The sequence below is a fragment of the Salvia hispanica genome, chromosome 4 (assembly GCF_023119035.1).
Source record: "Salvia hispanica cultivar TCC Black 2014 chromosome 4, UniMelb_Shisp_WGS_1.0, whole genome shotgun sequence".
Lineage (NCBI taxonomy): Eukaryota > Viridiplantae > Streptophyta > Magnoliopsida > Lamiales > Lamiaceae > Salvia > Salvia hispanica.
This window is the reverse complement of record NC_062968.1, coordinates 51,598,018-51,614,934: the sequence shown is the minus strand read 5'-3', so window position 1 is coordinate 51,614,934 and position 16,917 is coordinate 51,598,018. Positions and strand designations below refer to the sequence as shown.

The window sequence follows — 16,917 nt, the reverse complement described above, 5'->3', positions numbered from 1 at the left end:
TATTGAGCCAAAATAATCAATCATCAAAATCTTTTATTTGCCAAATTAAACTACCTAATCACAAACCATTCCTCTATGTTAATTACTTAATTGTGTAGTTAGTGACACAATTCCATAAAAAAGTGCATTGATTTACTAGGTAAGTCAAATTAAAGAGGAAAAAAATAAAGAACTCATTCCCCCAAAAACATTCCAAAAATAAAAAAATACAGTAAAATTGAGTTCGCAGCCTGAAAACTCCAAAACCTCACAGATCAGAAGAGCGAAGACGAAGACCCCTCAACTATTCAAAATCCCTAAAAAACCCCATATTAAAGTCGCTGCATTTTCAAATTCAACCTCCTCTAATTATTACGCACAAGAACAAACAGCAAGAAAACGGTGGGAGCAGACAATTGATCACTCTCACCGTTTCTGTGAGATGAGCAGAGTGTCCAAGTTTGAAATCTTCGATTCGCTTCCGGCATAGCTGGCAAACGGCGTCGTATTGTTTTCTGGGTTCTTTTTTAGTACCTTTTGTGCTGAATGGCTAAGCGCGTGCACCAAGTATGGAAGGGTAACAATGTGAGATTTCTTCCGTTTTTTCTCATTTTCTTGAGTTTAATTTTTATGGGCGTCTGTTTAATTTTGTGGGAGGTTATCTTTTTCAGCTTAGCTTCATAGCTGATGGCATGCTAAAATTAGGGTTATTTAGTTTCATTCTTGGTTCTCAAGTTCTTGTTTTTTGTATTTGGTGAAGTTACTTTTTGGCATCTAATTCTAATCTTGCAGTTATGTTGTACTTAATTTGACGTTGTTGTGCTACTGACTTATGCACTTTTGTATCTTTGATTGATTGTGTGAGGATACATGTAGAGATGTATATAGTTGAATCTTTTCCACTTTACCGTTCTCGTGTTACAATTCTCAATTGTAAGGACTCAAGGATAGGTATGATGTATGATTTGATGAGTTCTGTGTCTCCCCGGTCTACTTTTTGAGATGGATCATGTGAATGTTTTAACTAGTAGTGCAACTATGAGGTTTAACTGATCTCAATAACATGGCTGTCATATAGCTCATGTTTATGATATGCTCCTTAAATTCACATAAAATTAAACCATTTGGTTGTTTGTGCAAGATAATGAACAATTAAGAATCAGTACCATGTCTTATTATCAATCTTATATCTCCAGGGATTGTTTACTTTGATAGATATGATGGATTAATAAAACTAATCCTAGCTAATCCTCTGTTTACTTTGATGGATTGCTTAATTTTTAGCTTGTTTGATCATCTTATCCTTCAAATACTCAATCGTATATTTTATCAATATATCTTATCACTCAATGTAAATTTCCCCTCATGAAATAAAAATTATACTGAAGGCTTGTGGAGTTTGGTGTTTAACATATAATATAATTTTGGTTACCAATTGATGACGATGAGATCTCTAGTAATCCATCTGCCTTAAGTAGCTCTTATACCTTCACGATTTTACCTATCAAAATCAAGATCTTCCGTGACTCATGCTTGGTCTGTTATTATGGAATGACACAAGAGATATAATGTTAAACAGGGCTTTCAGTACCTGTAACATCAGACATTATTTTGTTTTTTTATGTATGTATGAGACTTCTTTTTGAGTGTCATATTCTGTAATATCAAAGTTTGCTCCTCAGATCTTTGAAATAATACTATTGCTTAAGTACGGACTTTGCAATCATGTATTAGTATTTCCACTGTGCGTTTCACTTTCTTAATAGAAAAAGAAAGTTAATTTTATATGCTGGTGGCTTTGACAGTTCGTGCAGAATCTCTAAACTGGAACTAAATATTTGGGCCAAATCTGTTGCAACGGATTATTCATTGTCACATTAGACTTTTGTTATCTTTTCATTGTGCTTGACTAAGCGGTTCTTATTTGCCTATTCATTACCATTATTGGCAAATTTCTTATGCATGCCTTTGCGCACTTATGAAACATTCTGCCTGTGGTAGTGACACGCTATACTGTTTTAAACAAATCTAGAATGAATAGGACTAAACGGAAACAAGAGATATCCATTGAAGCATATGATATGGGATGTAGTATGATTTATTTCTGATTTTTATCTATCTAACTGTTGTGCAAATTATTACCTTCATACAGAGTCAGAACTTCTAAACGAACTTGTATATGATATTTTGATGTAAGGTTACATTTGTGTTGAAAAATGATGAAAAAGTGTCTTCTTCCTCATTGACTATGAGGATTTGAAAGTGGAAATGTTGGCATATTTGCTCGTGTCGTTATCTTTTGTGTTTTTGTTGCAAGGCATCTTCGGCATCAATTCACATCCTATAATGCAGGATATGCAATCATTGTAGCTGCTATAGTCTTCACCATTCATGTTAGTTCCTATATCTCTCCTGGTTATTTAGTAAATATTATGGGAATTCCTAAATTGTTTGCTAATGGATGCATCCTCCTGCATTTTGGTTTATAATCTGCGTTAGTGGTTTTTCTGCTAGTATATGATAATTTGTCAGCTCTGTTCATCCTAATCAGAATTGCTAATTAATTTGGGATTGCTCATTGCTAATGGATGCATCCTCCTGCATTTTGGTTTATAATCTGCGATGGTGGTTTTTCTGCTAGTAAGTATATGATAATTTGTCAGCCCTGTTCATCCTAATCAGAATTGCTAATTAATTTGGGATTGCTCATTGCTGTAAAAAAAATTACAGTATGTTATAGACTGGTGTTCTGAAGATATGGTTTACGGAGTATAATTTATCTGAAAAATGATCCACTAAATGAATACGATCTTAACCATGTCAAATAACTATACTGTAGCATTACAACTCCCTGGGTAAATTTCTAGGATACCTGGACAATACTCTCTGTTTCTGTGATTCTGATATTTGATCCAAGGCATTGCTTATGGTTTCGATGCTCTTAAAATGGTGATGCTCATCTCTATTGAAACACGGGGTTCCGTATCTTGATCTTTTGTGTATCACAGATGCTAGGGGCTAGAGGCTTATTGTAGCAAAAGCTCCACTTACTTTTAACAGTCTAACTTGTAGCACCAGAAATACACAACATCTTATTGTTATATGCCTATTATGGATGAGCTCACACAACATGGAATGGCTTTTGAAGAGTGAAGTTTGTTTTATTGTCGAGTCTACAAGATATCTAATTGCGAGCTTGTATGAAATACATGGATATACATATACATGTGTATTGTGAGCATGCTAAGTAGTACTCCCTCCGTCCCTCTGTAGTAGAGGCGTTTCTTTTCGGCACGGGATTTAAGAAAAGTTGTGTTAAGTGAGTTAAGTAAATGAATAATAAAGTAGAAAAGGAAAAAGATAGAGAGATGAAGAGAGAATAAAGTAGGTGAGAGTAAAGTAAAAGAGAAGAAAAGTTGTTGCTTTTTGCCAAAAAAGGAAACGACTCAGCTATAGTGGGACAACCCAAAAAGGAATACGACTCAGCTACAAAGGGACGGAGGGTGTACTCCCTCCATCCACGAAAAATAGTCCCATACGTGGATGGCACGGATTTTAATGAGAAATTGGTAAAGTATGTGTGAGAAGGAGAAAAAGTGAATAAAGTATGAGAGGAGAAAAAGTGGGTAAAGTATGAGGGAGAAATTTTCATTTTTGGAAATGAGACTATGTTTTGTGGACACACCAAAATAGAAAAATGAGACGGAGGGAGTATTATCTACTTGGTGCCTGCACATTCTTTTTTCTGCAATGGCAGCCAATAACCTTTAAAATATATTGTCTTGAGATATTTCCTTTGTTAACCTAAATTTACATCATTACATGGCTATATGGAAGTTCGGAAGGAGCCTGTTTGAATGCATTGAAGCAGATTCTTTTATGGTTCTTTGATTTATTTAGGTGACTGAACTTTGATTTATCTACATGGTTCTCACTATTTCTATGGTAGCAAGTAATGTGGTTATCTTTTATACTTTATTAATCATCTATACCATTTTATCATCAATATTTCGTTTTTGATCAATGTGATTATCCAAAGAGATTATGTACTATTGCAATATTGTGGCTTATGATTATCTCATATTAATTAATATAGGTGCTAGTCTTGTTGTTTCTAACATCATCCCGAGACCCCGGAATTGTGCCACGCAATTCACATCCTCCAGAAGAAGATATTCGTTATGATAATTCTGCATCGGTGGAGATTGGCGGAAGGCAGACACCAAGCCTCCAGTTCCCACGAACCAAAGAAGTAATGGTCAATGGGCTCCCTGTCAGAGTTAAATATTGTGATACTTGTATGTTATATCGTCCTCCTCGTTGTTCACACTGCTCGATTTGCAATAATTGTGTCGAGCGTTTTGATCATCACTGCCCTTGGGTAGGCCAGTGCATAGGATTGGTAAGATATCTTCTTCAAATTGGTTATTCCTATCTTCCCTTACTTTCTCTGAATTTCTGTTTTATCTCTCACATTGCAGCTAATCAGGCCTAACTTGTTCTTTTTCTCCCTTTCTTTAACTGAATGTGCAGCGAAACTACCGTTATTTCTTCTGTTTCGTTTCCTCGGCAGCACTTCTTTGCATCTATGTGTTTTCAATATCAGCTTTCTATGTCAAGGTTTTGATGGATGATCATAAAGGTACTGTGTGGAAGGCAATGAAGGAATCTCCTGCATCCGTGGTTCTGATGGGTTACTGTTTCATATCATTATGGTTTGTCGGTGGGCTGACTGGATTTCACCTTTATCTAATAAGCACTAATCAGGTTTGCTTCCAATTTTTAACATTCTGAGATTCAGTTTCTTGTTTCTACTGTAATATCATCATTTGAAACTCGACAAAGATCTTCTAACGCTGATCTTATAAGTGCTGGTCCTTTCACTTGCATTCTGACACTTTACTGACTATATTTTGAGGAAATACCGAAATAGAACTTGAGAGAGCCTATTTAGGGTTATTTGTTAGGCATCATCTCCCAGTGGCTAGATTTTGAGGCAGAAAAGAAAATATGGTTTCTTAGTTAATATTCGATTGGTAGAAAACAAGCTAGGAGGAAAAAGGGTGCACGCAGCATATTGTTTCAGCCATAGGAAGGGTTTGGACTTTGGAGTAATCTTTATTTGCTCCACTAGATCGATTTGAGTTGGAGGGTACAGCTAATGTTGATGTGAGGGGGAGTAATAGCTTTTATACATAATCTTAAAACCCAATCAACGGATCATCAAGTCCCTACTTTTCCGTACATCAGTTGCTGAAAATGCTTGGTGCCATATGTATGCCTTTTCTATCCATTTTATTACTTAATTCCGTTTTGGAAGGATGAATCGGATGATAGCTATAAATACAGAGAATCTGTAGTCTTATTATTGAAATTTGCATTGAGCAAATATTTCAGATTAATACTAGTTAGTTTTTCGCTGCAGACTACCTATGAGAACTTCCGGTACAGAGCTGACAACAGGATCAATGTCTATAATCGTGGTTGCTTAAACAACTTTTTCGAAGTATTTTGTACAAAGGTGAAGCCTTCAAAGAACAACTTCCGAGCTTTGGTGCAGGAGGAATCCCAGAGGCCACCGATGCCTACTTCTAGGGACAATGCTGAGCCAGAGGAAACGGGAGATGACCGACGTATGAAGGTGGAAGATGATTTAGACATCGGTGGAGATCTTTTGAAGATCTCACAGCGTCATAACATTGAAGACATTGAAGCAGACATTCGTAGTAGAGGAAGCGATGTGCCCCATCACAATTTATCTGAAGTAGATTCTGTGTTGGGTTCTAACAGAAGGCCCCCTGCCGTGCAATTAGAAACAACGCGACGCACAAGTTGGGGGAAAAGTGGTAACTGGGAAATTGGAAACGAGGGCAGCTTTGTTACTCCGAAAGAAGCATTCCAATGAGTGTGCTGAAGAGCAGTAGGCGGGCACCGGACGTAAAGCGGTAAACTTGCAAACTCGAAGGATATTCATCTTTGCATTTTGATATTGGAAGAAAAATGCCATCTTATATTCAATTCAAGGCCGAGATGATTCCTTTTTACTACCTGTTTAGGCTATGATTTGTGCTACCATTCTTCTCTTGCGCCTTGGACCAAAAACTAATCTTTACCTTCTTTTTATTATTTTTATGAAAAATGTGAAGGTTCCTTACTTTTGTATTTTCCCCAAACAGTCCTATTTGGTGTCTGTAGTCGTGTGGGTTTTATGAATCGGTATTCTTTGTGTAATTAACTTTTTTACATAGATTTGGCAAGATATTTATTTCAAGGCTTTACCACGATCAACATTGTATCAACTATATTCTGTTGTAAATCGATATGATTCTGTTGTAAATCAATACCTTACATTAATTCCCATTCTTGAAACTGCACAAAAAATACCATTTTCCCGACAACATTAAAGTTTTCTGGTGTTTCGTTTGTTGATGTCTCTTCATTGAATTTTTGGGTTTTACTCATTTCATCGTTTCTTCCATTTGGTACAAGCTTTAATCGGCATAAACATCCAGCTCTACAAACACAATTAGCAGAACAAACCAAACACAAGACAAGAAATGAGACGAGAGTCACACAACATGATCACAATATCCTGTATATGTAACAGTTTGGCGTTGTGCAAAAGAACTTTTGATGATACAGCAGAGGACTGTTGTCTTTCGCACATTCCTCAATCGATGAATGTGATTGGAACGACAATATTGAAGAATTGTGATACACAGAAGTCCCTTATCTCTTTCTTAAGGAATCATGGCACAGTTAGTGTTAAGAAAACTCGGACCAACATGAATAATATGGAAACCAATCTCGAAGTGTAATTTATGCCCTTCTCAGAGGTCACGTCACTTACAGCCACTCCAGCCTGCCTTGGTGCTCCACGAGATGTTGAATTTTACCATTAGGTAGCAATTCTAATTTCCTCACTTTGGCTGGTTTCGTGCTGCACTTCACTTCAAACCTTGGTGCAGGGCTCTGATGCACTTCCACACTTCTTGACGTTTCTGGGGGCACTTCATCAAGGAACTCATCTGCAACATCTCCATCTTCATCTATTCTAAGGCGCCTCGTGTACCACCTCAAGCCCTGAGCAATAAGGAACGTAGTTAAGGAGAGATATGCAGAAATTTACTGACACCAGTAAAGACAAAAGTGATACCACAGTAATTGCTTAGCAGTGTTCGCACATAATATAAATCTTAGTTATATAGCAATGGAAGATTAGGAAGAATAAGCATCTAGTAGCAGTAAATAAGAGAAACTAGGATAGGATATTATATCACAATTTACATAGAGTTTGTGCAACTAAAGACATTAAACCAAGCAATGAGAGCTGCAAAGCCAATCAGCCCAGCTCTAAGCTGTCTGGAGCTTGATATCACAATTTACATAGAGTAAGCTTGACTGGAGCTTGATACCACAAACATGTGAGGTAGTAAGCAGGTTGTGAGCTCAACTAGTCAACATTCATCTCTATTTGTGTGTTTTAAGTTTCAAGCACAAGTAACCAAATGCATGTTTCACCCAATATGTGATTAAGAATCACAATTTTGCATGCACTCTTTAAGCACCAGACTTACTACCTCATCATTGTCTACTTGATCAGTAAGCAAGTAAGTACACATATCTAGAGATGAGAATGAAAAGCACCAAAGCTCATTTTGAATTGACTAAGAAAGATATGCATGCAGGTCTTGGAATATTACTATATTAGCAACCCCAGACTACGATGTTCATATATTCTCCATTTGTAGCCTAGTACGTATCAGTTGCTCTTGCAAAAGAAAGTTCTCTTCAGTTTATGCTACAATTTACCTTCTAAACTTTTAATTAGTATAGAAATTATATAACTCCTACCAAGAGTTTCTAGGCATTAAGCTCTATTTTCTTCTTCGTTGAGAAAATAAAGTATACATGGTATTCAAATACAAGACCAGTTTCCTCTAGGTATTCCAAAATTTATCAGCCCTACATAAATATGACTAATCTTTCACATCCGTAATCAAAGGCCATAAAAATTCCATGTCCAAAGAAAGCAAAAATAAGAAAGGAAAGTCTTAGCATGGATGTAGTTAAAAAAAAAACCGAACAAGTTCTGCAAGCAAGACTCTAGAGGATCATACATGTGTGTTTAATGAAGTATAGAAACCATGGAATTTCACATTTCTCCAAGGAACAAAAAGCTGGAGGGTCCACAAAGAAGTGATATATAAAGATCAACATTTGATTTCCTCTACCTACCCTTTTGGATAACTTACAAACCACCAACACAGTTTCCCCTAATGGGTAATGGGCACAAGAACAAATTGAAGTTTAACCTATCAGCCCTCCTTCTGGCAACATCATCCTGAGTAGCTCTTCCTCCACCCATGCAACTTGTTTGGATATCAGAAAGACTTACAGAGAATTCAGCATCTAATATTTTACATTTGTAACTGTATCCATCTCCTTCTTTAAGAAAACTCATGTTCTTTCCAGCCATATCTGCTCATTTGTAGACTAAACAGAACCTTTGGTAGCTAAAGCATTAAAGAGCCAAATCCCCAACTATTTAACACATATCAAGATTCTGATTTGAATTGGAAACCACACACACAGAGATCACAAGTCGGGAACATGGCATTCAACACAAGCACAGTATCAAGTTGATCACCACATTGACAAACTTTTCATGATTAAATTCCCTAGCAATCCTTTTTCTCCACCTCGTTCTTTTACATGATGCAGTGTGCACTTTGGGCTTGTGATGATTCCACACTACGACAAACACATTTTAGGCAAGTCCACTAGATTCACAAAATCGTAGCTCTCATCATCTAATTGTTATAAGAAAACTAGTCAAAAATCAACAAACTTGCAAATTGCAGGCCACAGATTGATCACTCATCAGATCTACAAACCTCAATTTTCGACGACAATAGTCAAACCCTATCAACTTAGCCAAAATTTCCGCCTAATCAGCGATGCCAAAGCGTAAATTCAGCAAATTTTAAAAATTGCAATAATACCTAGCAAAGCATACCTGAACTCCACCATCTCCGGAGGGGCAAAATACGAGAAGAGGAGGGGGCGGGCCCCGCTCGACGGGGACCTGAACAGGAACACTGAAGCCTCTGCGAGGGAGATGGTGAGCTGAAGCAGTAGCTGCCGCGGCGGATGGGACAGAGAAGGGAGGCGGAGCAGCGTCGCCGTCGCGGTGCTGCTGGTCTTCGTCTTTCGCTAACCCAAACAAGCCCGCGATTTTCTTAAAGAAACCCATAATCTCCACCCAAATACATATATACAACCCAAAATTCTGCAATGAAACTTATTTAGGGCTCGAAAATGAAATTGCAGACAGCTACAATTTGAAGAGGTTTAGGTATGTTGAAGATGAATCGATGAGGAATTCGATAATTGTTTTATGTAGATGAATTTATTGATGAAACAAAATCGAGAAAAACGCCCTCAATATCATCACCAGTCTCTTCAAATCATCTGCTCTATGCAACTATGGACATACCCCATTAGTATTTCATTTTTTTTAAATAGTGGAGTAGACTAATCTAAGATATTATCCAAAATCTGATTCAATAATAAGAATAGTACTATCTCGAAATTAAGATTGGCTTTAGCTATCTAATTAAATATTGTACTCTCATAAGACTTATTTTTTCTTTATCAAAATCATAGGGAAATTCAATTAGGGTCAGAGCTTATCTCCATTTTTTCCTACCACGTTAGTTAGCAGGCTCATTCCAGAACCTATCCCTCTACTATGAAAAGCACATCCCAGAGCTTATCTCAGAGCCTATCTTATTTCATTTCAAAAATTTTAAAAAGCATAAATATCTAAATAATATAAATAAAATTACATAATAAATTCATTCTTTGATGTATTACAATATTGGAAAACAGAATACTATGAGAAACGAATTTAAACAAAACACCAGCCCCTCCGTGACCAAAGTTCTTCAATCATATCATGTTGGAGTGCATGATGGGGTTGCTCTCGCCGATGTCGGAATCCGAACCCGAATCCGAATTGTGGGTGAAATTAAACATTTCTAGTAAAAAATATTGTGGAGTGAAGGATGTGGGTGTGTGAAATGAAGAGGATTGAGGTATTTATATAGGAGAAGAAAATTAAAAAATTAATTAAAAAAAAAGGAAAATCGGCTCCACCATCAACCCGAGACTCCGCAATGGAGTCCTATCGCGGGCCGATGCGGAGCCGATAGGTGCATCGGCTTGGCAGATTTATCGGCGGAACGGCGAAGGCGAAGGAGAAGGGAGATCGGCTCCCTCCCCACTATGATGACCAGTGGAAGGCGATTGGGGGGCCGATCCATCGGCTCTAGGAATCGGGCCCATTGCTAATGCCCTTACAAAATAGTTTAGAGAAATAAGAAGTGCACAATATATATTATCATACAGCAACTTGGAAACTATAAACTAAAAATTATTTGTAAAATTATTTTTTTCTATATACTTAATTCCGATTGAGTCAAAAGGTGTAACAAACAATGGATTTTCTAAACTATAGAGTGACAATTATTAGATATATACGGAATACATCAAAATTCCCTTTATCATAGAGATTACAAGAAGACTATCATTCTCCACCTTCGACTTCAGTATACTCAAAGCTCTAGCCAATCCAGAGCCAAGCCATGAATCAAGCACCAAATATATCTGCATACAAAATGGAGCAAACCCTAATATGAACAACAAAATCATACTTCCAACAATATCATTTGTCATTCTAGCATCTTCTATCGTCATAGCCACGCTTGTAATTTAAGATATTCCCTCACCTCTTACAAAAACACACACATCTTTTTCCAAATTTTCCGGCATTTCTACATCAAAATTTATACACGATTTCACCTCTCTGTATCTAGCAACATATTATAAGAACTAATATTTCTGATAACGCAATCCATTAGTACTTAAAGATATTTAAAAAAAAAAGAGTAAATGCCAAAACTGGTCCTGAACATATGCTCATTTTATGATTTTGGTCATATACTTTATCTTTTGAATTTTTGCATCCTGAACATTTCAACTTGGATCATAATTGGTCCTACACTAACAATTCCGTCAATTTTTAAACGGTTTTAACCCGATTTTGACCGATTTTTAACGGTTTTAACCCGAATGGGACTGTTAAAACCATTAAAATCGAGTTAAAACCGTTTAAAAATTGACGGAATTGTTAGTTTAGGACCAATTGTGACCCGAGTTAAAATATTCAGGATGCAAAAATTCAAAAGATAAAGTATAAGACCAAAATCATAAAATGAACATATGTTCAGGACCAGTTCTGACCTTTACTAAAAAAAATCACCTTTCCCTCCATACCTCAATAAGCCCTCTCATGATTTCTTTGCATCATTACAATTAGTGTTACGTTTGCATCATTACAATTAGTGTTACGGACCCAATATCTCGCGTCGGCAGTAAAAGCAACTAGTGTAGGATTTTTAGGCTATATAGGTTCTCTATCTAGTAAATTCTCGAGTTTGGTCAGTAACATTGATAGTCTTATTGAGAGCCCAAATAATCTGGAGTGGTAGCCGGGCAAAGAACTCCTCATGAACAACAAGTATGTTTTGGACAGACTCGGAGTTATGCGAAAAAATTGAAAATTATATACTCCTACTAATTAAACAACATATATAAATTGAAAGTTATCCAACAAAAAATGAAAGTTGCATGACAAGGATCATTTGTGTATTACATGTTCAAATTATATACACTTAACAATGAACTGACTTTATCATAACATTAAATTTAAAATTATTACTACAATATGGTACATCATTATACAATAGGATTTATCATACGTAACCAAATATACATTTGATTGTCATATGAATTCCTTTCGTTTCCTAAAAATAAAAATTATTTTTTTTTTGGTCCATCTCCTAAAAATAGAAACTTTATATAATATTTTAAAAAATTATTTCTCTCTAATAAGGTAAGATCCATTTTCCACTAATACATTTTTCTTTATATCTTTCTTTTACTAAATTAATTTAAAACCCGCACAATGTTGTTTCAAAAATTCCTACTTTTAGAGATAGAGAAAGTACATAAGTGATAAAAAATAAACCAAATTTAAGTGCATAACTAAAGAACAAATTTAAATCACATAACTAAAGTACTCCATAGTACTCCCCCGTTCTAAGGAAGATGACCCCTTCCTTGAGCGGCACGAGATTTGATGTAATTTACTTTATGTGTCAAGTGGAGAGGGTAAAGTAAGAGAGATGGAATAAAGTAGAGATAAAAGATATTTCTATTTTAGTAATGTATCATCTTAACTGGGACAAACTAAAAAGGAAAGCGGATCATCTTCGGTGCGACGAAAGGAGTATTAGATAATAAAATATTTGGTTAGTTATGATGTACTTATTTTTATTTATTTTGGTAAGTGAATATAATTTTTTTTTATCGCAACATGGTGGGCTCGAACCCGCAATCTTTGGCATCTGACTGAGACCTTTGACATCTGAAATTACTTCTTTTCGCTTGACCAACTCATACACACAATGTGTCTTATTATTACATATTGGAGATAATTATTTAATGTTACTATAATGAATATGAATATTTCAAATCTGACACTCATATTTTTCAATTACAATTGATACTCCTCAAATATTTTAAAAACTTTAATTTAATAAACACTCGACTTAAATTCCATATATATTGTATTATAACAAATATAATGGTGTCCAACTGTCCATTAAAGCATTACTTAGTAAAATCACAATTACTACAATTTTTGCGCGTTAAAGAACAGTGTGGTGGCAATGAATATCCTATATTTTGCGTGTTAAAGATTATTTTGTTGGTCATTAATATATATGCATTGCACCAGCTGGTGCTTCTATCCTAGTAAAATCACAATTACTATAGTCTAACCAGCTGTAGTATATATGCCTTGAACCAGCTCTATGCACCTGAATTTGTTCAAATAAATAATAGAACAATAGATAAAACTTTAATTTTTATGAAATTTACAAAATAAAAATAATATTTATAATAATTTTGATATATTAAAACTAAACAAAATAAAGAAGTTTAAACGTAAGAGTGGTGCTCACTATTATTCTCTTTATTCTTTGAAATTTGGTGACCCAAAAGTCAAATAATACAAACAAATTTGGCACCCATAGTAACTGTGATAGGAGTAAGAGATTAGATTTTATTGTTATCCCATTGCATAACAGATAATTAATGCACACGCTCTCTTCCATGAAATTTCATCTCATAAACCTTTGTACTATAAATAGGCCTCACCATTACTACCAACATATCCCCCAAAAAATGTCTCCTTCAATAATCTCATTTCCCACAATTTTCCTAATCGCCTCAATAATTCTACTCTCATCACCCAAAACCACCTTTGCCGTTCCCTCATTGGTCCAAAAAGCTTGCTCCAACTACACCAAAAACATCGACGAGAAGCTATGCCTCAGCGTCCTCGAATCCAATCCCTCCATCACATCGACCATCGACCGGTTCACCCTGTCGATCGCGATAATCGAGGCGGGAATCGTAAACGCGACGAAGACGCGCGCGCACGTGGTGCGCGCGCTGGGGCGGGGGCGCCCCGAGGAGAAGGGCGCGTACCAAGTGTGCAAGGTGTCGTACGATCAAGTGGTGAAGCGGTTTAAAAGCGCGCTGGGACTGGTGAAGAGTCGCGACTTCGTGACGCCGACTTACGTGCTGCTGACGGCGAGCACGGATTGCGTCAAGAGTTGCGAAAGCGCGCTCGCGAGTTATAAGGTCAGAGATAGCGTTTTATTGAGGGATACCAAAGTAGTGACTGTGTATGGGATATCTGCGATTTCGGTGATTGATGATATGCATGAGCTTGGATCGCCACCTCCTCCCCGCCATTGATACAACAAACACCCCCACATTAGTACTATACTTTGTTATTCACAGTCCACAACCTGATATTGGTTGTTGTAAGGCTGACTCACTTACTCAAATTTAATAAATCAAGTTTCCGTCGATTTTATTTTTAGGGGCATTGACAATACAAGTCATTATTCACTCTATTTCTAATCATTTATATCAATTTCAAATTCATTTTTTATATATGTTACACCAATAATTTTACTTTAAATTTAAATTTTACACTTATTTTTTAAATTACTACTTAATACTTACTATATTTATACGAAAATGAATTTAAATTTAGTTTAAATATAAAAAGCACTTCCTGCGCCCAATCTAACCGCCCTCCTCAGCAAACAATTTGGTGTGTTGGTTGCATTCACGATTTAGTGGGTTTGGGTTGAGTTCTAATTTAATTGTTTATATATTTATTAAAAAATAAGTAAATAACTAATATTAGACTTTTAATAATATTCAGTAAAAACATTCAACGTATTGAGTAAAAATAAATCATGTTAAAATCTTGATAATATACTCCTATTTAATATATGAAGAGATATTTAAATGACATCTTTTGATTTTGATTTTAATTTTGATTTTACACTTGTTTAAATAAACAAAAAAAGTGTATCATTAGTTGCCTGGATGGTGTAGTCGGTCACACACTTGAGGTCCTTGGTTTGAACCCGGGCTCAGACAATTGTTATCAACGTTTTTTTATACTACACTTAATTAGTAGATTCATTTACTTGTAAACAGTAACTAACACATTTTTCCACCTTTATTATATCTGTTTTTTCATTTTTCCTAATTTATTATCTTTTTATCTAATGTATTATACATTTTTTCCTTAATTTTTTTGTCTTAAAAAAATATTTCATTACTATGGAACGAAGGGAATAGTATCTTTTTCTAAGACAAATGTTGGTCTTATCAGCATAGTAGTATAATTTTACTAGATTGTCTATGACAAAAAATATCCTTAGTCATTAGTTTAAAAATATTACACACAAACATAAATGATCTAAGTAGTATAATAATATAATTGTGTGACCTATTAAGCTACGCATACGTATGACTGTTTAAATCGATTGGAGTATTACATATCACTCAAACATCTCGAGTCTCGTCTCCTGTCATTTTTCCTTACCGCGCTTAGAGCATTCGCAGCGGTGCATTTTTTGCCGTCCATCCGTTCGTACCAGCGGCAAGGACGACCTCGTTCGCTGCTGGAGTTCGTCCGTCTGTGCCAGCGGCACGGCGCTGCTCTTAGCTAAGAGCACGTCCGTGCCGCTGAGCAGCCAAATTCGAATTTTCTTTTTTTTAAAAAAAAAAAAATCATACATAATTCAAAATAATACCAAAAAATAAAAAAAATTATTTTTGGATTCCCAAAAAATAGAGCCGTTTATGGACATTTTTTTTGAATTTTTGTGATTTTTTTTATCCCAAAATCATCTATAAATACACACATTCATCATCCACTTTTCACATCTAATTATCTCTCATTCATACTTTTTCATACTAAATCATCTACATCTTTTTTTCTCACCCAAACTCTCTCTAAAAAAATTCAAAAATGGATTTCACCAATCTCATTGCGGAAGCGGAGCGCGAAGAACAAGAATATTATGAACAATATCGTGCCGCCTATGAAGCCTATGTCGCCGCCAATACCCCCGCCCCTCCTCCTCAACCAACTAGAGCAAAACGTCGCTACATCCCTCGTGATCGAGAGGAAGCCCATGAAAGGCTCGTTGCCGACTATTTTTCCGACCAGCCGCGGTATCCAGAAGATTACTTTCGGCGCCGTTTTTGCATGTCAAAACGGTTGTTTATGCGTATTGTCAACACATTGTCCACCCGCGTTGAATACTTTCAAGAAGGTGCAGACGCAACCGGTCGGCAAAGTCTCACGGCGTTGCAAAAGTGTACTTGTGCCATCCGACAACTTGCTACTGGGCAAACGGCTGACCTCTTCGACGAGTATTTGCATGTCGGTGAGTCAACTGGAATCCTATGCCTCAAGAATTTTTGCGATGGCGTTCGTTCTGCTTTCGGCGAGGAATTCCTTCGGGCACCCACCACCGACGATCGTCAACGGTTGCTTCGTCTTCACGAAACAGTCCACGGTTTTCCCGGTTTTCGCGACTGCTTGGAGGGGGCAACACTTAAGCGGCGACAAAGGTGGCGGCCCAACGCTTATCCTTGAAGCGGTCGCCGACTACCGCCTATGGATTTGGCATGCATATTTCGGTGTTGCCGGATCCAACAACGACTTGAACGTGTTATATTCTTCACCACTCTTCGATGATGTTTTGAATGGTGTAGCACCGGCGATCGACTTCACCGTCAACGGAAATGCATACCACATGGGTTACTATCTCGTCGATGGTATCTACTCAAGGTGGTCGACTTTTGTGAAGTCGTTCGGCAATCCACAAGAGCAAAGACGGATTCCTTTTGCGCAGCGTCAAGAGTCTGCTCGGAAAGACGTCAAAAGAGCTTTTGGTGTCCTTCAAGGCCGATTCAACATTGTGAAGTCCCCTTCTCGGCTTTGGTACGTTAAGAATATCGCCGACATCATGTACACGTGTATTATCTTGCACAACATGATTATAGCTGACGAAGGACCGATGGCGGCTAACTTTTACGACGAGGATGAAGCCGGAAGCTCAACCGCGAGGTCTCCCCCACGCCGAGGTGTGCATACGACGGTGAACGAGAGGATCGAAAGAAGACACACAATGCGCGATACAAGAGCCCACACTGAGCTACAAAAAGATCTAATCAATCACATTTGGGCGAAATTCGGCAACAAGTAGTGCGCCTTTTTAATTTTATTGATTTTAATTGTGTAATTTTTAATTTTTAGGATTTTAATTGTGTAATTTTTAATATTTAGGATTTTAATTATGTAATTTTTAATTATTTTGTAATTTGTAATAGTATTTCGGGTATTTTTAATGCATTTTAATATTGTGGAAATGTTTTTATTTAAATTGAATAATAAAATGGTGGGACCCTTGAGCTTGTCCTTAGCTA

At 36.5% G+C, this 16,917-nt stretch overlaps 2 protein-coding genes across 2 annotated transcripts; one reads left to right on the top strand and one right to left on the bottom strand.

Annotated features, from left to right (window-relative positions):
• The first annotated feature begins 192 nt into the window (after positions 1-192).
• On the top strand, positions 193-6,320 carry LOC125221363 (protein S-acyltransferase 8-like). Its single transcript, XM_048123482.1, has 5 exons — positions 193-662; positions 2,243-2,372; positions 4,076-4,381; positions 4,513-4,746; positions 5,405-6,320. Exons 1-5 carry the CDS (start codon positions 526-528, stop codon positions 5,882-5,884), a joined length of 1,287 nt encoding a protein of 428 aa, XP_047979439.1. The 5' UTR covers positions 193-525; the 3' UTR covers positions 5,885-6,320.
• A 185-nt stretch (positions 6,321-6,505) lies between these two features.
• LOC125221136 lies at positions 6,506-9,491 on the bottom strand. Its single transcript, XM_048123259.1, has 2 exons — positions 8,999-9,491; positions 6,506-7,062 (listed from the first exon to the last, which is right to left on the bottom strand). Exons 1-2 carry the CDS (start codon positions 9,233-9,235, stop codon positions 6,826-6,828), a joined length of 474 nt encoding a protein of 157 aa, XP_047979216.1. The 5' UTR covers positions 9,236-9,491; the 3' UTR covers positions 6,506-6,825.
• Between the last annotated feature and the right edge of the window lie 7,426 nt (positions 9,492-16,917).